Here is a 23,513-nt window from a genome sequence, read left to right on the forward strand (position 1 = left end):
TCTAGTGCTCACAAATGGAGATGTCATCTCTAATGTCTGGGTGGGTGCTCACTTAAGCACCAGTGATCATCAGACGATATATGATTGAATAACATTCATGACAGAGAGAAGTCACATAAAGACTCAAGTTTTGGATTTCACAAATACAGACTTTGATAAAAACAAATAGGGGCGTACCTTAAGGAAGAACTAAAAGGCTGGGAAAAGTTGGGTGAAGTGGAACAGCAGTGAGCCAAATTAAAATGAGCTGTTACAAAGGCAGCAAATCTTTATGTAAGAAAAGTAAACAACAGTAAGAAGAAAGAAACTGATCTGGCTCTCAAAGGTGGTGGCTGAAAAAATAAAGGCAAAAAGAATTTTGAGAAATACAAATAATCCCAAAAAGAATACAGGGAAGCTGAAGGAGATAAGGAATGAAATCAGGAAAGCAAAAAATTCAAAGTGAAAGAAAGGATTGAAAAGAAGGTAAAGCGAGATGACAATACATTTTTCTGATATATTAGAGAAAAGAGGAAAGTACAAGGTGGTATAATAAAACTGAAAGGAGACAAGGAGTAATGAGGACAAAAAGATGAAGAAATAGCAGGCATAGTAAATAAACACCAGTTTGGTGTTCACTAAAGAAGACTCTGGAGAAGGACCAATGCTGATTGACAAAAGCATGGATGGGAGTTGGGTAGATGCAACCTCATTTATAGACGAGAACATATGGAAAGAGTTAGAAAACTGTAAGTGAACAATGCCATGGGGCCAGATGGGATATACCCCAAGATATTAAGGGAACTCAGGGATGACTGGAGGGTTCATAGAAAGACCTGTTCAAGAGATCCCTGGAAATGGGAGTGGTGCCACAAGATTGGAGAAGATCAGTTGTGATCCTGCTTTGCAAAAATGGTAACAGAAAAGAGACCGGAAACTACAAGCCAATTAGCCTCATCTCAGGGGTAGGAAAATTCATGGAGACCTTGCTAAAGGAAAGGATAGTGAACTTATCTCCAATCCAGTGGGTTGCTGGACCTAAGGCAGCATGGTTTCACTAGGGAAAGATCCTGTCAGATGAATCTGATTTTTTTGATTAGATGACTACAGAATTGGATGAAGGAAGAGCATGCAATATGATTTTCTTAAATTTCAGCAAAGCTTTTGATACAGTCCCACAAAGGAGACTGACGGATAAAATGTGAAGCTTGGGAGTTGGTGCCAATGTAGTGGAGTGGATTACAAATTGGTTGACTGACAGGAGACAGCGTGTAACAGTAAATGGAACCTACACTGAAGAGAACAGTGTTAAGTGGAGTCCCTCAAGGATCAGTTCTGGCACCAATTAAGTTCAATATCTTTATGAGTGACATTGTAGAGGGGCTGGAGAAAAAGTTTATCTTTCTGCAGATCATACTAAGTTCTACAATAGAGTGGACACACTTGAAGGAGCATAGAAAATGAAAAGTGATTTAAGAAATCTTGAAGAGTGGTCAAAGGTTTGGCAGCTGGGATTCAATGCCAAGAAATGCAGTCATGCATATGGGATGAAGTAATCCAAAAGAGCTGTATGTGATGGATGGGGGTGGAGAGAGACCTTGGGATGATAGTGTATGATGATCTGAAGGCAGTGAAGCAATGTGACAAGGCAGTAGCTAAAGCCAGAGGGGATGCTGGGCTGCATAGAGACAGCAATAACCAGCAGGAAAAAGGAAGTGATAATGTTCTTGATTAGGTCTTTAGTGAGGCCTCACTTAGCATACTGTGTCCAATTCTGGAGATTTCAAAAAGAAGAGAGACAGTATAGAAGCAGACCAGAGAAAGGGGACCAAAATGATGTGCAGTCTATATTAGAAGACCTATGCGAAAAGGCTGGAAAGGAGGAAAGGAAATACAGGGAAGATATGATACAGACCTTCAGATACCTGGAAGTATTAATGATGCACAAACAACAAATCTTTTCTGTTGGAAAGGAAACTGTGCAACTAGGGCTCACTATATAAAACTCCAGGGGGATAGATTCAGAACCAACATCTGGAAATATTTCTTCACAGAGAGTGGTGGATGTTTGGAATGCCCTCCTGGAAGAGGTCATGAAGAAAAAAAAACCAATGGCATTCAAAAGGGCATGGATAAACACCTGGGATCCCTAGAGGTTAGAAGATGGAAATGAAGAAATGGAGTAACCTATGTTAAATTTAAGTGTAAAATTTCTGCATGGGGGTAACCAGCACAGAGCCGCAGTTACTGCCATTAACAAAAAAGCATGGGGGAAACCTACATGGAGTGGCAGTCACTACCATAAGCAACTTGCTGGGCAGACTGAATGGACCATTTGATCTTTATCTACCGTCATTTACTATGTTACTATGCCTTGAGCATTATTTGAAAAGGCAGGCTAATAATTCAAAACAGATTAAATTAAATTAAGAAACTGAGTGAAGGTTTCTATTTCACTCAATGGATGTCCAGCCACCACCTTAAACTTAACATGACCAAGAAGGATCTTTTTATTTTCCCCCTCCAAAACTGTTTCTCCTCTTCTCTTTTCTTCTGTCTCTGTGGATCCTCCTGGTTTTCTTGGCCCACAACCTTGGGATCTCATGCCAAGCTGCTAGTGTATAACTAGTGTATAACTGCTTGGGTTCCATTCATTTACAAGTACAATGTGATGGTAGTACCATTAATACCTGTTGGAAGCAATATGCATGCAGGCTGATACCTTTTCAGAAAGTTATCTATGTATTTTGGACCTGTTTGGAAAAATATTTAAAACTAATAAATAAAATCTTTAAATCTAACTCATCTCTCTCTAGACAGTCAGTGCAACTTCCTCAAAACAAATGGAACATTGTCATATGGTTTTCCTTCCACTATTAGTTTTGCTGCAGTCAACTTGGTAATTATAGCCAAATGATCAGACCCAAATCAGCACACACATGTTGTCAGTGTACATGTAACTCATAACAATAATACAAATTTTAATATTACTGTAATCAAAGTAATTTAAGACTGTTTCAACGAGGCCTATCCATCAGCCAAAAAAATCACATAGGGTGAATTTTGTTCAAGGAAGGCAGTATATAAATGAAACATAACAAAACGTCAGTAGGTCTTTATCTGCAAGTTTCCAAGTCATCTTTAAATTAGACTTAATCACAATGATCAAATTGGGTCCAGTACGCTCCCGACCCTAACAGCTCATGTCACATTTGAACAGAAGCTGCATTTGTAGCAAATCTCATGACAATCCATAAGAGACATTTCTGGGGAACACTTTGAACATCTCCTGAAGCTTCTGGATTGCATCTTGAATACAGACCACAAATAATCAATGTAAAATCAAAAGTAATTTTTCAAGGGAAAAAGAAGTGATGGAACCACAAAGCACAGAACCTCAAATTGTGTGTCAAGTTGAGCCCAGTGATGAAAACAGAAGTCAATGAGAGGAGTTTCCATGCAAAGTCTCAACATTTAGCTCTTGTGAGACATTAATTTTAAACCTCTATTAGCAGCTAACTTTAAAATGTATTACAGTGCAGTGTCCCACTGTGCCCTAGTTTATATAAATCTTTCCATGTACAGCAGTATAAAGTCCCTCATAGGAGGACTAGTTTATTTTCCAGTCTAAACGGTGACCAGTTTAAACATTCCTTACTTACAGTTATCTTCCACATGTTTTGTAGTGTCCTCTTCTGCAGGAAAAACTTGATTAATAGCAGCTAGAAAAGTCTGTTTAAATAGAATAAAATTGCGAAAAATTAAAAAAGTAGGAAAACAAAACATATAAATAAAAATAAAATGTCCTATGCTATCAGGTGGTAAATAAGACTTTTTTAAAAATCCAACAACAAAATAGGTAACAATCAATCTGTTTTAAAACAGAAATGCTTTCTAGTTATCAAACTTTAGTTTGCTATGCAATGTAGTGCTCATCATAGCAAAGGTGACGACCTGCTACAGCAACCTTTCCTAAAATAATCACACCTTCTGAAAAATGTGGCTCCTGGTAAATTAATAAGAAAGTAGGCTGATCTGATGATCCATGAGTGGCACTGGTTTGACGCTCAGACTTGGTTCTGCTCCTTGGGCTGGCAGAGACTGATGTGGTGGCAGTATCCATAGCCCCATCCTGCTGACTGGTTCAAGTGCACACTTGTGCCATGCTTTATAAGGAATTGCAGTCCATCTCTCTCGGTTAGGAGACTGTCACTGTATGGCAGAGTTAGTCCAGAGGAGAAAGAGGGAGTAAAATAGGAGCAAAGACTTAGGAAACTGCACATGAAGACTCATGGCACTGTAGTCTTAGCTGGGGCAGGTTCTGATTGAGCTAGAAGCCCAGAACAAGTAAAATGAATTAAATAAAAATTAACTAGAAAAAAAAAACCTCTTACCTCTATTTTTTTTTTTTTTTTTATTATGGTCAACCAACCAATGGAGAATAACTTTTGGAGTGCCCAGCTAGTAATCTGGGACATGGCAAAATAAAATCAAAGACACCACTAATCCAGAGCAAAAAGTACCGGGAATAATCTATCCTGATACACATCCAAATAACCCGGACCAGTCACCCTATACTCGGGAATAAGTATCAGAGTATTCTAAGTACTCTTAAGAATAATCTGCAGGCTCTTGCCTGCAATGGGCTTCAACCAGCATTCAGACCACTGATCACATGGTTCTCACAATTGTCGCCATTTTGAATTGGTTATGAAGTGAAGACAGCGATATTATAGATGCATGTTCCCCTGAGGCAGGCAGAAGCCAAATGTCAATGTCGGGACACTACTGAGCCAAAGCGGAAGGCAGTATAAAAGATAAGTTGCAAGTAGCTTTTTAGACATAGAGATAATTTTGGTATGAATAAAAATAAAAATAAATGTTAAGTTGTTTGGGGTAGTATAAAAAGGGAATGAGTAAATGACGTGAGAACCATGTGCTCAGTGGTATGAATGCTGGTTGAAGCCCATTGCGGGCAAGAGCTTGCAGATTATTCTTAAGAACACTTAGAATATTCTGATACTTATTCCCATGTATAGGATGATTGGTCCAGGTCATTTGGGTGTGTATCAGGATAAAATCAAATCAAATGCACACTGGATGGGGACAACTGTAGCATTGCCTATTTGCAAACCTACTTCACAATGAAACAGGAAACGTGTATTTTTCCAAAACTATCTTTTGAGGAAAAAAAGACAAACAATAGGCCTTCCTCCTTACTTTAGAAGGGCTATCCTACTCATGGCAACTTTGAATACTGACATGAATAGAAAGAATTGCTGCTTTAACAGCACCCTGGCTATCTCAGCTGCATTGTACTAATAGCAGATAGCATTAAATCCTCAGAATGTCATTTTTTGTGCAAACACCATCCCACCACCAGTATTTTGTTGCAAAGGCAGCAACACAAACCCGTCAGGGCACCAGAAAAATCACTAGGAAAGGAGGAACTCTTTTAATCATTATGATATATACCACCACATATCACTGACTTAAGGAAAAGAAACCTACAGTGCAGCACTGACAACATGCAAGTAAGATGCTGCTGTTAACATTTTGTGGCATGCCTCTTTTGTTCAGGTCTTTTATCACAGTGGTTACAGGATGGAAAAGCAGAATGCTGCTTCTGTCAGTGTACTACAGTTATCTGCTAAAGGGATGCGCACAGCCTTTGTTATACCATAAATGTTATCTGTTTTGCCACACAGAATTTCCCTCCAAATAAGGAAGGCTTCACTGCAGCCTGATTAACATATTTTAGGAATATATTGGACTTTAGAAAGTGTACTCTATCTGTATATTATATGCAGCATTTTAATTATTTTGTAAACCAGTCCGGGCAATCCTTAGAGATTGAAAGGGAGAGATACAAATGTAAAGAAACAGAAATACAAAATCTGTATTAAAAGATCTCCCACCTACCTATTTGCTGTTTGGTTTTTTTTTGTTGTTTTTTTTTTTAATGGTTTACAGAAATCAAACATTGACCATGAAATTTCACCAGATCATAGTAATGCTTTGTTTCAGCAGAGATGGGGGGCGGGGTGGAAACTTACATAAGAATTGCCCAGCTGGTTCAGAACAAAGATTTACCTAGCCAAGTGACCCATCTCAAGCATGAGCAAGCAGCAGGTGCTTAGGAAATGTGTAAGAACTGGGTCATATGGAAACCTGTCTTCCCATTCTCATACCCTTCCAGAAGGATGCACATACCTCCGGGTTATATTAAACAGTCTGTGGTTAATACAGTTCCCACAAATCTGGCTAACCTCTTCTATAATCCAGTTCTAATATTTGTCTCCCCAACATACTATGACAATGAGTTCCACAAGTTAACTAGGCACTGCATAAGAAGCATTTCCTCTACTTTGTTTTAAATCTGTCACCTGATGGGTGCGCACACCCCATACCCCCAGTTTTTATATTATGAGAAGGGGAACCTAACTTCCAAACCAATTTGTGATACTGGATTTGCATTGTGTAATTGGATGTATCGAAATTTACCCAGGATATAATAAACTGTGCAGCATAGTCCTGCTCTTAAAATATGTACATATGTTTCAATATGCACAAATATTTGCAACGCAATGAAAGTGCTTATCTTCTCTACCTATTTTATAAACATACGCGCATATATTTTACATATGAAAAAATTATAACATGCACACGTAAAAACCCCAATTTATTCGCAGAAGCAGGTATTTAAGAATATAAGATTTGCCAAAAGGTCCATCAAGGCCAGTATATTGTTTCTAACAGTGGCCAATCCAGGTCACATGTACCTAGCAGAATCCCAAAAGGTCAATAGATTCCACACTGCTTCTCCCAGGGATAAGCAATGGATTTTCCCAACTTCACCTTAATAATGGTTTATGGACTTTTTTCCAGAAACTTGTCCAAACCATTTTTAAACCCAGCTATACTAACAGCTTTTACTACATCCTCCAGCAACAAATTCCACAGTTCAATTATGTGTTAAGTAAAAAAAATATTTTCTCCTATTTGTCTTAAATGTATTTCCTACTAGCTTCATTGTGTGTCCCCTAATCTTTGTACATCTTGAAAGACTTAACAACCAATTCAAGTTTACTCTTTCCAATGAACCCATTGTTTTATAGACTTCTATCATCTCTCCTCAGCCATCTTTTTTTCAGGTGGAAGAGCCCTAACCTCTTTAGCCTTTCCTCATAGGGGAATCATTCCATCCCCTTTATCATTTTGGTCAACTTTATCTCTATCTTTTCTAATTCTGCTATATCTTTTTTGAGATGCATTAACCACAACTGCACACAATATTCAAGGTGAGGTTGCACCATGGAGCGATCCAGAGGCATGATATTTTCTGCTTTATTCTCCATTCCATTCCTAATAATTCCTAGCATACTATTGGCTTTCTTGGCCGCTGTCACACGCTAAGCAGAGGATTTCAACATATTATCCATGACGACACCTAGATCCTTTTCCTAGGAGATGACTCTCAATGTGGTACCTTGCATTGTGTAGCTATAATTGGGTTGCTCTTCCCTATGTACATCACTTGTCCACACTAAATGTCATCTACCATTTGGATGCCCAGTCTTGCAAGGTTCACTTGCAATTTCTCACAACCCTCTTACGATTTCACAATTTTGAATAATTTTGTATCAGCAGCAAATTTGATCATCTCACTCAGTGTTCCCATTTCCAAGTTATTTATAAATATATTAAATCCTAGTACAGATTCCTGGGGCACGCCACTATTCTCCTTTCTCCATTGGGAAAATTGACCATTTAGCCCTTCTCTATGTTTTCTATGATTTAACCAGTTCTCAATCCACAGCAGAGCATTGCCTCCTATCCCATTCGTGGATTTCCTAAAAAATCTCTCATGAAGTACTTTATCAAATATTTTCTGAAAATCCAGACACTCTATATCACCTTTATCCACATATGTATTCATCCCTTCAAAAGACGTAGCAGATTGGTTAGACAAGACTTCACTTGGTTAAATCCAAGTTAATTTGTCCTACTAAACTATGACTATCTACATGCTCAGTAATTTTGTTCTTTATAATAGTTTCAACCATTTTTCCTGGTACTGACATCAGGTTCAATGGACTGTAGTTTCCTGGCTCACCCTTGGAATCTTTTTTTAATAACTGGCATTATACTGGCTGTCATCCAATCTTCAGACACCGTATTTGATCTTAAATATCATTTCTGGCTTGGGTATCTCTCTTACATCTTCCTCACTGAATACCGAAGCAAAGAATTAATTTAGTCTCTCTGCTATGGCTTTGTTATCCCTAAGTGCCCCTTTTATCCCTTGATCATCTAATGGTCCACTGACTCCCTCGCAGGCTTTTTTCCTTGAATGTACCTGAAAAATATATTTAATTGAGTTTTTGCTTCCAGGGCAAGCTTCTTTTCAAATTCTCTCTTTACCTCCCTTGTTATTGCTTTGCATCTAACTTGCCAGTGCTTAGTTGTTTCCTGTTTCTTCATTTGGATCCCATTTCCATTTCTTGAAAGATGTTCTTTTAACTATTATAGCCTCTCTCACCTCACTTTTTAACCATGTTGGTAATCGTTTAGACTTCCTACCACTTTTTCAAATGTGTGGAATACACCTGGTCTGGGCTTCCAAGATGGTATTTTTAAACAACATCCATGCCTGATCTAAACTCTTAACCTCTGCATTTGCTACTTTCAGTTTTTTCCCAACCATTTTCCTCATTTTATCATAGATACCTTTTTGAAAGTTCAATGCTGTTGAAGTAGATATTTTTTTTTTATTGTCCTCCTTCCAGTTATTAAGTCAAATTTGATCATGTTGGATCACTACAGCCAAGTGGCTCCAACACAATTCTTAACAGTGAGAAACAAATATTAACTTATACAAGCTCATAAATTTAATCCAAAGTCTATTATCACTAAACGCAAACAATTCTTAATTTTGGCAAACTAATACTAACCTATATTAGCTCACAAAATTAATCCAAAGTCCTATTTCTAAACATACACAATTCATAAATCTTGCAAACAAAAAATAGCCTTAAAAGCTAACATACACAGCCAGTAATAGTTTAACCCTTTAAGAATTTTGTTTAAAGATGTTAAACGTTCTTTCCCAGCAAGTCCAACTTACCACCCAGCAGATGAAGGTTCTGCAGTCAGCACGCCCTCTAGACCAGTTGTCTGAGGCGAGCACTTTGAAAGACATACCGTATTTTTCGGTCCATAAGACACACTTTTTTTCCCCAAAGTGTGGGGGAAATGTCTGTGCGTCTTATGGAGCAAACATAAAAAAAAAAAAAAAAAAACTAACTACAACCCCCCACCCCAAGACCTGGCAAAAGTCCCTGGTGGTCCAGCGGGGGTCCGGGAGCGAACTCCTGCACTTGGGCCGTCAGCTGCCAGTAATCAAAATGGCACCAGTAGCCCCTGTGACATAGTAAGGGCAAAGGGCCATCGGTGCCATTTTGATCACTGGCAGCCAATGGTCCAAGTGCAGGAGATCGCTCCCAAACCCCCGCTGGACCACCAAGGACTTTTGGCAGGTCTTGGGGGGTAAGGAGGGTGGGGGGTTGTAGTTAATTATATTTAAGGGTTGGGATGGGGGGTTGATGGGGTTCCCACAGAACGAGAACGATAAAAGTTTTCTGATCTGGGGAATGGACTGAAATGGCCCTCCCCAGACCCAAAAATGAAATGGGGCAAAAAAAATGTTATGCACGCCCCTGATTTATTGATTTATTTAAAATCTTTTCTATACCGTCGTTCGGTCATGCATGCCCGGGAACAGAGCCGGTTTAGCACACCTTTTTTTTTTTTTTTAATTTTCCCCCTCTGAATCCTAGGTATGTCTTATGGAGCGAAAAATACAGTAGATAAACTTTGGAATCCTCTCAAGGTGCTCTCTTCAGACAAACAGTAATGGAGCCTACAAGGGGAAAAGTTATTCTGAAGCTGGTACTTACAAATGGAGACAATGTCTCTAATGTCCAGGTAGGTGCCCAGCTGAGTACCAGTGATCATCAGATGGTCTGGTCTGATATAATGGGCAAGATGCAGAAATTTTTAACTTATGAAATGTTTCATATAGTACTATAGTATTTACTGTTTGGACAGCTAGATTTTTGAAATGGTTTATACATTGGATTACCTAAAAAGTATATGCATGCATTGCAATTAATACAACATGCTGCAGCACGTTTGTTGAGTTGGGTTGGTTGTAGAGACCATATTAGCCCAGAGCTCATCAAATTACATTTGCATCCAATGACATATTGTTCCAAATTTAAAACAGTAGTACATGTTCATAAACTATTATATGCTGAAAAGACTTAATTTGGCCGTCAATAATAAAAGCGCAGCCTCCAAGAGCACAGAGATCTCAAGAAGGAAATCTTTTAAAAACACCTGTTGCATGTCAACATAGATTGTAAACTAGGGTAAGGGCTTTCTCTTATGTTGCTCCTGTCCTATGGAATGTACTACCAAAAGAACTACAGTGCTTTAATGATATTAACATTTTTAGGAAGCAGGTGAAAGCATTGTATTTTCTGAAGCTTTTAATTTAGAAATGTGTATAGTTTTATATTCATTGTTTTATACTATATTGTATTTTGATATTCTGGATGTAATTTGTACTCCGCAACAACTGACTGTAGGAGACTGCAGATTATAAAACCTTTTAAATAATAAAATAAATATAATGGAGGCGGTGCATGCAAATCTATCTCATGCATATTCATTGCAGATATGCAGAGAATTTGACTGGCTAGGTATGTCCCAAGGACTGGGTTGAGAACCACCTGACTAAACTAAAAGATATAGTAAGAACAACAGATCTTTAAGTCAGGAAAGTAAATAAAAGTAAGGAAAAACAGCATAATTTACCAAAAGGATGGCTGACAAAGAGCAAGCAAAAATATTAGCATTCAAAAAATATAAAGGATCTCAAAAACAAGAACAAAAGAAAAAAATATCTGAAAGAAACAGGTAAAGAAGACAGAATGGAAAAACCGTGTATGGAAGAAAAAATAGCTAACAAGGTAAAGCAACAAGTCAGACCAAAGTTGGAATTGTAAGAATGAGAGAAGGGGAGAAAAAAATGGGAAGAAAGATGAGAAGAAAGCAGAAATGCAAAACAAAATTTTGATATTATGGGGAAATCAGTATATAAAAATAAAATTGCCAAATACTTCTGCTTAGTGTTCACTGAAGAAGGGAATAGAAAAGGACCATTCTTGGATGTCAAAGGTACATATGGAAGTGGAGTACACACCATATCCTTTATAAAGAGGAGTGTTTGGATGGAATTAGCAAAACTAAAAGGTAGACAAAGACATGGTGCCAGATGGTATTCATCCAAGGATGTTAAGGGAATGCAGAGAAGTTATGGAGGGTCCTTTGAAAGATCTGCTCAATAAAACTTTGGTGATGGGAGTGGTCCTGTGTGACTGGAGAAGGGCAGATATTGGTGCGGAGTAGCCACCTAATGGTTAGAACGGTGGGTTGAGAACCAGGGAAAGCATTCAAATCCCACTGCTGCTGCTCCTTGTGACTTTCAGCAAGTAACTTCACCCTCCACTGCCCCAGATACAAATTTAGATTGTGAGCACTCTGGAGGACAGGGAAAATACTGTACCTGAATGTAACTCACATTGAACTACAATGAAAAAGTGTGAACTAAATCCACTAAAAATTGTCTCTCTTCATAACAGAGAGGAGGGTGTAAACTACAGTCCAGTTAGTCTGACCTCAGTGGTGGGAAAATTAATGGAGACTTCACTGAAAAAAAGGACAGCGGAATATCTACAAGTCAACGGCTCACAGGATGTAAGGCAGCATGGTTTTACCCGAAAGAGATCATGTCAAACGAATCACACTGATCTTGTTTTCTGACTGAGTGCCACAGAATTAGATTAAGGGCATGTGCTGAATGTGATTTGAATTTCAACAAAGCTTTTGATAATATCCCCCACTGGAGGCTCAAATCGAGCAACCTGGGCTGGGTCCCAAGGTGATGGGCTGGATCAGAAACTGGTTGAGTGATAGAAGACAGAGGATAGTAGTAAAAAGAATTCACTTTGAGGAGAAAAAGGTGATTAGTGGAGAACCTCAGGGTTTAGTCCTGGGGCCTATTCTCGTCAATATCTTTGTGAGGGACATTCAGAAGGAAATGTTTGCATTTTTCAGATGACACCAAGATCTGCAACAAACTGGACATTCCTGAGGGAGTAGAAGAATGACTAGTAATCTAAAAAAAGCTTGAGAAGCAATCAAATGCTTGCCAATTAAGTTTTAATGTGAAAAAATAAGAGAATCATGCATTTGGGGTACAGAAATCTGAAGGAACAGTACACATTTGGAGGTGAGGAGCTAATATACACTGACCAGGAGAGAAACCTCGGGGAGATAGTATCTGATAATCTCAAAATAGTGAAACAGTGTTTATAAGGTTATGGCTAGAGCAGAAAAAAAAAAGTGATAATGATTATGTACTGTCATTGGTAAGGCCTCACATTGAATAGTGTGTTCAGTTCTTGAGGCCATATCACAAAAAAGGACAGGCAGTCTTGAGGTGGTTCACAGAAAGGCAACCAAAATAAGGGACTACACTAAAAGCCTTATCAGATAAGACTGAAGAACCTAAATACGTATATACTAGAAGAGAGAAAAAACAGGGAGATATGACAGGGGAAATTAAGTTGCCTGAAAGGTATTAATGGTGCACAAGAAACAAACCTTTTCCAATTTAAGACAAATTATAAAATTATGGGTCATTATGAGAAGCTCCAAGGGGGAAGACTCGAACAGCATCAGGAAATATTCTTCCACAGAATGTGAGGTGGATACCTGGCATATCCTTTCTAAGGAGATGGTGGAGACAAAAATTATAATGCAATTCAAAAGAGTATGTGTTGTGTCCAGAGCAGGGGTCGGGAACCTATGGTTCGCGAGCCAGATGTGGCTCTTTTGATGGCTGCATCTGGCTCGCAGACAAATCTTTAATAAAAAAGTAAAAATCTAACATAAACCCCCACCCTCCTGACCCCCCCCCAAGACCTGCCAAAAGTCCCTGGTGGTCCAGGAGCGGTCCGGGAGCGATCTCCTGGACTTGGGCTGTCGGCTGCCAGTAGTCAAAATGGCGCCGACGGCCCTTTGCCCTCACTATGTCATTGGGGTCGACCAATGGCAGCGGTAGCTCCTGTGACATAGTAAGGGCAAAGGGCCGTCGGCTGCCAGTAATCAAAATGGCGTCGACGGTTCTTTGCCCTTTCTATGTCACAGGGGCTGCCGCTGCCACTGGTCAACCCCAGTGACATAGTGAGGGTAAAGGGCCGTCGGCACCATTTTGACTACTGGCAGCCAACAGCCCAAGTCCAGGAGATCGCTCCTGGACCACTCCTGAACCCCCGCTGGACCACCAGGGATTTTTGGCAAGTCTTGGGGGGGTCAGGAGGGTGGGGGGTTGTAGTAAATTAATTTGGCAGGTCTTGGGGGGCATCAGGAGAGTAGGGGGTTGTAGTAAATTAATTTGGCAGGTCTTGGGGGACATCAGGAGAGTAGGGGGTTGTAGTAAATTAATTTGGTAAGTCTTGGGGGGGTCAGGAGGGTGGGGGGGTTGTAGTTAGTATGGCTCTCACTGAATTACATTTTAAAATATGTGGCGTTCATGGCTCTCTCAGCCAAAAAGGTTCCCGACCCCTGGTCCAGAGGATCCATAGTGGCAAGAGAATGGAAATGAAGTACATTGGGATAAACTGCACAGAGCGACAGCTACAACCCAAAAGGGCAGTGTACAAGTGCATCAGGGCTCCAAACATGCACGAGAGTAACCTGCAAGGAGCAGCAGTTACAACCAAATATAGCAGTGGTAAGACGGCATCAGGGTTCCAAGAAAGCATGGGGAGGCCAACACAGTGATTACATGAGAGACCCAAGAAGGGAGCTGATTTTGGGCTGCATTTAGAAATTTTATATCCATGTCTACCAAAAGAGTATGAATCTCAACTGGGAAGACCGGATGGGCCATTTTGGTCTTTATCCGCCATCTTTTAATATGTCATTATATACATCTATCACAGCTCCACTCAGAAACTAATTGGGTAGATGGGCAGACTAGATGGGTCTTATGGTCTTTTTCTGCCATCATGTTTCTATCTTTCTGTTTTCTAATATCAGTTACAACCTGAGAACTATTACTCTGAATACAGTTTCTGTTTTGGTTAATAGTAAATGACAATATATGAGGCAAAATAAACTTAGATGTGCCAGTCAATTTATAAATAAAAACAGCATAATTCTTATGTTTAATAACTCACTGGCAAAATTACAGGGCACTGTGTATGTCCAGGGTTTCAAAAATCCATTCACCTGGGATGAATGGATTTTCTCAGCTGGCATGATAGCCCCATCTACCCCTGGAGAAGCAGGAAGCATCTTTGGCCCAGATAAGGGCCTGGGATATAGCAGCAAAGAAGGAAGGAGGGCTGCAGCAGATATAAGAGAAAGGAGGAGAGTGGGAAGGGAGAGAAGAGTGTGAGAGAGCTGAAGGAAGAAGAAAGGGGGAGGAGTGGGGAGTGGCAAAAGAAAATGAGAGTAAGTGTGCTGTGGGCGTGTACTCGCCAGGGAAGAAATGCACTCGAAATGTACTCCCATTGCCCCCGGCCTCTCAAAGCAAATTCTTCGCTAGAAAGAGGACGACTTTACATTGTGAATGCATTTCATCTCTGGGAATTAAGTCCTGGAATAATTTCTGAATCTCTCTGTGTGTGTAGCAACTAATATGTTAGGTAAGCATCAGCTGAAAATCAGGAAATAGTTCGTATATTAGCTTTCATGTTTCATGTTCTATTTGTATACAAATACATCAAAAATATAGCTTCTTCTCTCACTGCAGCCCCTTCATGAAAGTATTTCCTCAGATTTGACTACTATTCATGTGTAATTAACCACAGTTACATGTACACTATGGAGCTGATTAAAATAATTGCATGCCCTAACTCCCACTAGCAAGCATGTTAAATAACATGCTGTGTACAAGACACCCCAGCATCTAAAAAAGGCTCACTGTTTAAGCAATATGCCAGTGTATTAAATGCTGACACACAGTATATGCTAAACGGGCACATACAACTCTAATGGCCTCATTATTAGAAATATATATATATAAGCCCCCAGAGGAACCAAATTTAAAGCTCTTAGTACTTTAGCTTCTGTCAGAGGCCATTAGTAAATTACTGGGGGAGGCCATGTTCTTAGCTTTCCCCGAAAGTACATCTAAAAAAAAAAAAAGCTCTTTCCACCTGCTTGATCAAAACTGAACAGTCTCCCATGCACCCAAAAAAAAAAAAAAAAAGCAGCCCTCCACCCCCAAATGAAAGCCAACAAAACCCACCCAGCCTCCCCACATCCCCATCCACTAAATCAAAACTTAAAAAAAAAATTCCTAATAGCCCATCTGACCAATCAAAACCAACAAGTCACCTGACAGCTCCCTGAATCCCTCCCTCCCACCAGATCAAAACAAGAGGCAGCCTCCCCCATTCCCCAACCTACTTGATTTAACACAAAAAGGAGTTCACAAACAGCCCCGAATGAAATAAAAATCCCCTTCTCCTCTCCCACCCTCCAATCTCATCTCCAACTCAGCTGATAAAACTGAAGACTTACCCACCTCTTAGAAGTCTGCCTCAAAGCATCCTAGGGCCGAGCCCACAGGGAACAGCATTACCTCCTGCTTTCCCAGCATCTAGTGATGGGTGGGTGGCATCACCTACCATGAGTTTCAAACTCTTACCCATTTGTCATTGGAAACCTTTAGGAGAGAGCTCAGAGTGTGTGGGAGAGGAGTGCGTCTTTTGTTTTAGATCAAGCCGTCAGTTTCTTTTGTTTTTACATCGGATGGTGCAAGGGTTTCATTTTTAATTCAATCACTTGGGTAGGAGAGTGGTTTACTTAAATGTGACTTTTTGCATAGGGCCTATCTACTAATTTTTTTCACCTATTTTTAGCGCACAAGCCCTATGCTTGGTGCACTTTTCATAACGCTCATGTACTATTCATATCAATTTACTCTATCAGTAGTATAATCAGTGATTAATACCTGCACTAAAAATGTGTACTAATTCTTGGCATTCTTTTAGTAAATTTGGCCCCCTAAGTGGTCAGGTACTGCACAGGTTATAACATTTTATCCATATAGACTGACTTTGCCTTCTTCCAGCTCAACTGAGCCAGTACTGAAATCATGGCACCATGAGCTTTTATTTCCCAACTAACCAGGACTTTTCCTTTTCTTTTAATAGGCTCTCTCACTCTCTCTTCCTGACCTGGTCACTGCAACAATGATCCTGAAGCTGGGGGTTAGGCACTAGGGCCCTAAAGATGACCACCATTCTTGACCTTGTTGATGGCTAAGACTCCATTCCCCCAAGGGCTGTGAAAACTGCCTTTGCAGCATCCCAATCCACCCCAGGATGTGGAAAACCTGATCCAGGAATTGAACCAGGGGTCCATCAGGTTGGGCCCCCATACAGATGTAATTCCTGTTACTTACTCCCAGGGTTAGCAATTTCTATGAAACAGGGATATGAGAAAATACAAACTTAAAAAAAATAAATAAAGCTAATACATTTAACTGTGCCATTTCCCTCATCCCTCCCCATATCATCTTTCATTCAATCTCTGTACCAGAGCAATGTCTCGGTACAGATTTAAAGAGAAGAGCACTCGAGCATCCCTACACAAACAGATGCGACCTTTTATCAGTCATAAGTATTTTATTTTTTAGCTCTGATGATGATCTCCTTGTACAATGAAGGCAAGAACAAATGAAAGCAGAATAAGCACATCTACTGCATCAAACATTCAAAGAGATGCCCTGTTATTTAATTCAACACAACATTATAACTCTGAGACTAAGCAGGACTCACCTTGCCTTTTTGATTCAGAGGTTCGATAGTCAACGTGTCAGGGCCAATATCTACAATATTACCCAACTGAAAACCATCAGTTGAATGCGGCGCCCAAACAGGCTTCCCCTCATCCATTTTTCCAAGGTGCTATCCACGGTTTTAACTACAAGAAAAAAAAAATGTATTGTACATCAGAGCTCTAGCAACATCACAGAACAAACTGCATTTCCATTGTAAAATATTTTGGCTTAACTTTATCATTATGAAGGATTTCAGAGGGAAAAGAATGGACAATAAAGCTGAGCAGGAGATGTGAATTGGCAGACTGGTGGGCCATATGGAATTGACTATGACCATAAGAAAACTATTAGTGTGGTGTAATTAGGTGTTCATGAGCACAAAGTGCTAATTCATTTATAATCACATGATGCCTCTGTATGATAAATGAACCATTCTTCATATTCAAATATTTCCTGGACTGCAATCATGCAATCTTTGAAAGTTCAGCTATATATTATGAGCATTTTTAAGCAGAAATAATATATAGGTATTTAGGTTTTACCCCCTTATTTCTATTCTGGCGTTCCCTCAATCACCCAGGAGTGTTCTAAGGTGTTCTGGATCTGTAAACAAATAATTTTGCCCATTTAATTTAAGTGAACATTTACAAGGGTAACAAAGGATGAATTGTCCTCCTTTTTCAATCGCTTTAGACCTTAATTCCAAAAACTTCTTTCTCCTATTCTGTGTATTTTTAACTAGATCTGGGTAGATCCATATTTTGTTTCCATAAAAAGTTTTCAATCTATTATGAAAAAAATTTTTCATAACCAGGTCTCGATCTGTAATAAAAGCGAAAGTTACAAGCATTGTACCTGTCTTACCCACAACTATCTCATCTTGTGATTTTTCCAAGAAATCTGATAGATCTAATTTAGGATCTATAATGCTTCCACCTTCTTCCCCATTATTTTTATCCTTAACTATGCTTCCCTAATTTTACTTTAACATACAGATGAATTGTAAGGAGAGATAGTATGTTTAATTGAAGATATTACTTGTTTAATTTATCTGATATTACATTTCTATCTGTAATTTTCATATTGACAAGTTATTCTTGTATATATGTTAAAATCATAAATAAAGAATTTAAAAAAAAAAAGAAAGTTCAGCTATATAAAATTAACATAAGAAAATAAGAATTGCCATGCTGGGTCAGACCGAGGTCCATCGAGCCCAGCATCCCATTTCCAACAGTAGCCAATGCAGCTCACAAGTACCTAGCAGATCCCATAAAGTAGATCTAATTCCTGATACTCGCAGGGATAGCAATAGATTTCTTTAGTCTACCTAGCTAATAATGAGTTATAGACTCTTCCTACAGGAACCTGACCAATCTTCTTTTAACCCTGCAATGCTAAGTCACCTTGCTTATGCCTTCTTGATAGTATGCTGGATGAAAAAGTACTTTCTACAATCTACTTTGAATCTGCTGGTTGTTAAGATTCATGGTATGTCCCCTTGTTTTAGCACTTTTTGAAAGGTCCTTTTTTTACTCATTCCACTTCACTTATGATTTTATAAACTTTTATCATGTTTCCCTCTCAGCCATCTTGTTTCCAAATTGAAGAACCCTAGCCTGTGTAGCCTCTCATCATAGGAGAGATGCTTCATCCTCTATCATTTTTGACGTCCTCTTCCATACCTTTTCTAGTTAGGTTGTGTCTTTCTTGAGATGAGGCAACCAGAACTGCACACAATACTCGAGGTACAATGCAGAGGTAATATGATATTTTCCATGTTATTCTTCTTTCCTTTTAAGATAATTCCTAACATTCTATTTGCTTTTTGGACTGCTGCAACACAGAGTCGAGGATTTCAATGTATTGTCTACACAAGGACTCCAAGGTCCTTTTTCTGGATAGTGACTCCCAATATAGAACCCAGCATCGTATACTGAAGTTGGATTTATTTTTCCCCATGTGCATCACTTTGCACTTTTCTACATTAAATTTCATCTGTCAGTTGCCCAGTCTCTTAGTTTCACAATGTTCTTCTACAGTTCCTCACAATAAACTGCTGTTTTAAAAACTTGGAATAATTTTGTCTCCCCAAATGTGATCACCTCACTAACTGTTCCCTTTTCCAAATCATTTATGAATGTGTTAAACAGCAAAGGTCCCAGTAAGGGATCCCTGCGGTATTCCACTAATGACCTTTCTACATCTGGAAAAAATTACCATTTACTCCTACCCTCTGTTTCTGGCCTTTTAACCAATTATAAATTCACAACTGAACACTGCCTATTATCCCATGACATTGTTATTTCCTGAATCTTTCATGGGGGACTTTGTCAAATGCCTTCCGAAAATCCAAATACACTATATCAAAAGTCTCAACTTTATCCAGGTTTATTTACACCTTCAAAAAATTCTAAAAGACAAGGTAAGGAAAGCAGGTAAGAGAAGATTTCCCCATGCTTAAACCATGCTTATTGACTCTTCTCCATTAAGCCATGTCTTTCTACCAAGCTACATGTCTTTTACCATTTTGCCTGGCTCTAATGTCAGGCTCACCCATTTCCCAGATCAATCCAGAGCCCTTTTTAAAAATCGGCTCCACCTTGGCCACCTTCCAGTCTTCAGGAATTGTGGCAATTTTAAATGATAGGTTACAGACTTCTAAGGTCAGGTTTTCATTCTTTTAAGATATCTGGGATGGATGCCATCCTGTCTCGGTGATTTGTTATTTTTTTTAGTTTGTCAATCTAATCCATTTCATCCTCCACTGTCAGATATTTATTTGCTCAGAAACCCCACCATTAAAGAATACTTGACATATGTGTATATCTCCAACATCCTCCTCCCTAAAGACAGATGCAAAGAATTCACTCAGTTTTCTGCTATTTCTTAGTCCGCACTGAGCACCCCCTTTTACCTCTTGGTCATCTAGCAACCCAAATGACTCCCTGCCAGGCTTTTTGCTTCAAATGTACTTGAAACTGTTTTTATTAGTGGCTTTTTCTCAAAGTCTCCCTTGCTCTAGCTACTATTTTACATCTAACTTCCCAGTGCTTATACTCATTTCCATCATTTGGGTCTGCTTTCCATTTTTTTGAACAATGCCACTTTAACTGCCTCCTTTACCTCACCATTAAACCCTGCTGGCAGTCATTTGGTCTTTCTTCAATCTTTTTTAAATGCAAGAAATACAATTTTATAAGCCCAGATAAAATGTATTTTTAAACAATGTCCATGTCTCGTGCAAGCTTTTAACCCTTGCAAACCTCGTTTTACTTTTTTCTAATTTCCTTATTCTATCAGTCCCCCTTTTCAAAGTTATATGCTACTGTAGTAGTTTTACTTAATATCCTCCCTCTAGTGATTTTGTCAAATTTGATTGTATTATGATCACTTTTGTTTAGTGAACCCACCAGAGTAACCCATCGTGCCAGGTCATGTGTTTCACTGAGGATGAGATCTAAAGAAGCTGCCGCTCGTGTCGCTTTTAGGACCAGCTGCTCCATGAAGCAGTCATTTATGACAGTGGTCCCCAACCCTTTCCTGGCAGCCCATCAGCCAGTCAGGTTTTCAGGATATCCACAATGAATATGCATGAGAGAAAATTTGCATGTTATGGCGGCATTGCAAATTTTCTCTCATGCATATTCATTGTGGAAATCCTGAAAACCCGACTGGCTGTTGGGCCCCAGGACAGGGTTGGGGACCACTGATTTATGGCTTCTGGAAATGAAGTTACTAGGTAGTACATTTATAACAAATAGGAGAAAATATATATAATTTTTTTTTACTCAATGCATAATTAAGCTCTGGAATTCATTGCCAGAAGATATGGTAAAAGCTATTGGTGTAGCTCAGTTTAAAAAAGTATAGGTCAAGTTCCCAAGTCTGTCCCCTCCTTCCCCCTCCCACCCCACCCCCCGAAAATTGCCAAAAACCTCATAGGTCTCCATTTTTCATAAGTCAGGCGATGCCATTTTGAAAAATGGCTGCTGCAGACCCGTAGCCTGGGTGGGGGCACTCTGGGCACTCACTGGCCCACTAAAGCTTACATTGTAAATAAGGGAGGGGGTCTGGATGGTGGGCTAGGGTAGAGGTGGGGATTCTGGCCTCCGGGGACCAGATGTTTGTACTGAAGGAAAGGGTTGGGGATGGAGGTGGGGGCAGGACTGGGTTTAAAAATATCTTAAAATGTATTTAAAAAAAAAAAAACAAACCAGCTACCTCCAGGGGCAGCAGGGGGGACAATGTGACAGGAAATCTGTAGAGACCGCTGGGGTTTTTGACAACTTTCAGAGATGCTTACTCTTTAAACGATGGCAACTCCACAGTCTTGGGACTGCCTTCACACTTTTATACCGGGCCATTTACTGCAGGGAAAAAATATCACAGCTTAGTGCAGAGCTTTCCAAAGTGTGAGTCGCAACACATTAGTGTGTCGCCTGCAGTTTGAAGGTGTGTCGCCTGGTCCCCATAGCAGCAGGGCCAGCGGAAGCAGGGAACTACAGCAGGAAGATCGGCGGGACCGTGGTGGAGCTTACCTTACAACGGCCCGAAGAAAAGGGTCACGTTCACTCCTCCTCCTTCCTGCCTGCACAGCCCCAGAAGAAAAATGTTGCCAGAGCCACGTGGGCAGGAAGAAGGAGGAGCATCTGCCATGTACAGAAGAAGGTAACCTTCCGCTCCTTTGAATCCATGGGATACGTCAGTTCCGGATGGTGAATTAATATCCAGATTTTGGAACATTAGACATATGTGGATACAGTGAATTAGCTGTAATCTTTTGAACAATTATTTGAAATATTGTTCACATCCATTTGGTGTTGGGGTATGCAGTTGGTATCTTTGAACTCCTGATAACGGATGGCCAGTGGTATATGAGACCTTATGAGACTTGTCGGCGATTTGTGCCGCTGTTTGACATCTCTATTTGGTGAAGAAATTTATTGGAGAATTATCTTGTTGAAATTGACGATGTTGTCACATTGTTGAGAGGAATAGTATGATCAACATTGTTGAGAGGAATAGTATGATCAACTTTATTCCGTTGAATTCTCTCTATTGAAGATACTTTGAAGAATGTTGTGTGTTGAGTCCATCCCTGAGGAAGCCCTCAAGATAAGGGGGTGAAACAAAGATCTTTGTAGGACTTGTGGATTTGTCTTCTAAATATTCTGTGCTTCTTGAATAAAAAGGTGATTTCAGAATATTATGTTTTTTGGATAAATTTACATAATATTTTGAATTGATTATGAATTAACAACTAATATTGTTTAAAAACATTTAGGAAAATGTAATGAGTTTGAATTACGTATGAACATGTTTTATGTGTAACGTGTGTGTGAGGGGGGTGTTTAGACAGGTGTTTAATATGTGATAGTAAAAATAAATGGTTAAAAAACTATTATAAATCATTATTTTTTCTTGTGTGTATTTACATATGTACAGAAGAAGAGCAGCGTTAATGGGTCGCAGCATATCCCACGTCGCGGTGGCCCGAGAAGATCAGGAAACCCGGTAGCAGGGCCGCTGCGGATCCCACGTCGCAGCAGCTTGAGAAGAGGAAGAAACCCGGTAGCAGGGATGCTGTGAGAATAAGAACCTGATTGTGTGTTTGAGGGAAGAAGACAGATGAAGAGAAAAGAAATAGAAAAGACCCTGTAAAAGGGAATTGGCAAAAAAACAAGAAAAGGAAGGTGGAAAAAAAAGCCTGTGACCAACTGATTAGAAAACTAAGATCAGACAGCAAAGGTAAAAATAAATTACTTTTTAGTGATTGGCATATGTTATCTTTGGGAATGTGCAAGAGTAGCACTTTCTCTATGCCGATCTAGAAATGTACAAGATTGGCATGGAGGAAGTGGAAGTCGGCAAATATTTAATACCGCGGGGCCTGCACAGAGGAGGCAGCAGAACGGGCTTCAATGCCAGTAGCAGCAATCAGCACCTCCCCAAATATCCACATGGCAGCAGTGACAGCAGTAGCAGAGGAATGAGAGAGGCTCTCAGGTTGCTGGCAAAAGAAAGAGAGGGGGGTGCAAGTGTATGAATAGGAGTCTGCCTGGGGGTGTATGTGTGTGAATGCATGGGTGCCTGACTGAGGGTGTGTCTGTGTATGAGAATGAATGGGTGTCTTCCTGGGGTTTGTATGTGTGAGAATAGGTGCCTGCCTGTATGTGGTGTATGTGTGTGTGAGAATAAATTGGTTCCTGCCTGCCTGGGGATCTCTGAGTGTGTGTGTGAGAATGAATATGTGCATGCCTGGGGAGTGGGGAGGAAGCAGTGTGAGAATGAATGGGAGCTGCCTGGGGGTCAGTGTGGGTGTAACATTATGTAATCCACAAAAATGTATGTATATATTTAAGGAAACATACATAAATGGTCGAAAAACATTTTGTTCGTTTAACCTTTATCCTCTGGTTTGCTAGTAGGCTGAATTACTGTGTCATGAAATTGTTTGTCTAAAAAGTGTGTCACCAACCTGAAAAGTTTGGAAAGCTCTGGCTTAGTGAATGACCCCCAAGTTTGTACCTCACGCTATGGAGGCTGAAGTGATTTGCAAAAGATGATATGGCGAGTCAGCAGGATTTAAGAAAAAGAACATAAG

General features: G+C 39.7%; 1 protein-coding gene across 7 annotated transcripts in view; it reads right to left on the reverse strand.

Moving 5' to 3' along the window:
- Window positions 1-23,513, reverse strand: part of MYO6 (myosin VI) — a 527,529-nt gene that overhangs the window by 405,747 nt on the left and 98,269 nt on the right. For all 7 annotated transcript variants that reach the window (XM_029595584.1, XM_029595582.1, XM_029595583.1 and 4 more), the window contains exons 2-3: window positions 16,905-17,049; window positions 3,642-3,711 (exon numbers count right to left, since the gene is read on the reverse strand). In XM_029595584.1, coding sequence (XP_029451444.1) covers window positions 3,642-3,711; window positions 16,905-17,021 — 187 coding nt within the window. In that variant the 5' untranslated portion in view covers window positions 17,022-17,049. The remainder of the gene's footprint in view (window positions 1-3,641; window positions 3,712-16,904; window positions 17,050-23,513) is intronic.

This window comes from Rhinatrema bivittatum, chromosome 3 (genome assembly GCF_901001135.1).
Source record: "Rhinatrema bivittatum chromosome 3, aRhiBiv1.1, whole genome shotgun sequence".
Taxonomy (NCBI): Eukaryota; Metazoa; Chordata; class Amphibia; order Gymnophiona; family Rhinatrematidae; genus Rhinatrema; species Rhinatrema bivittatum.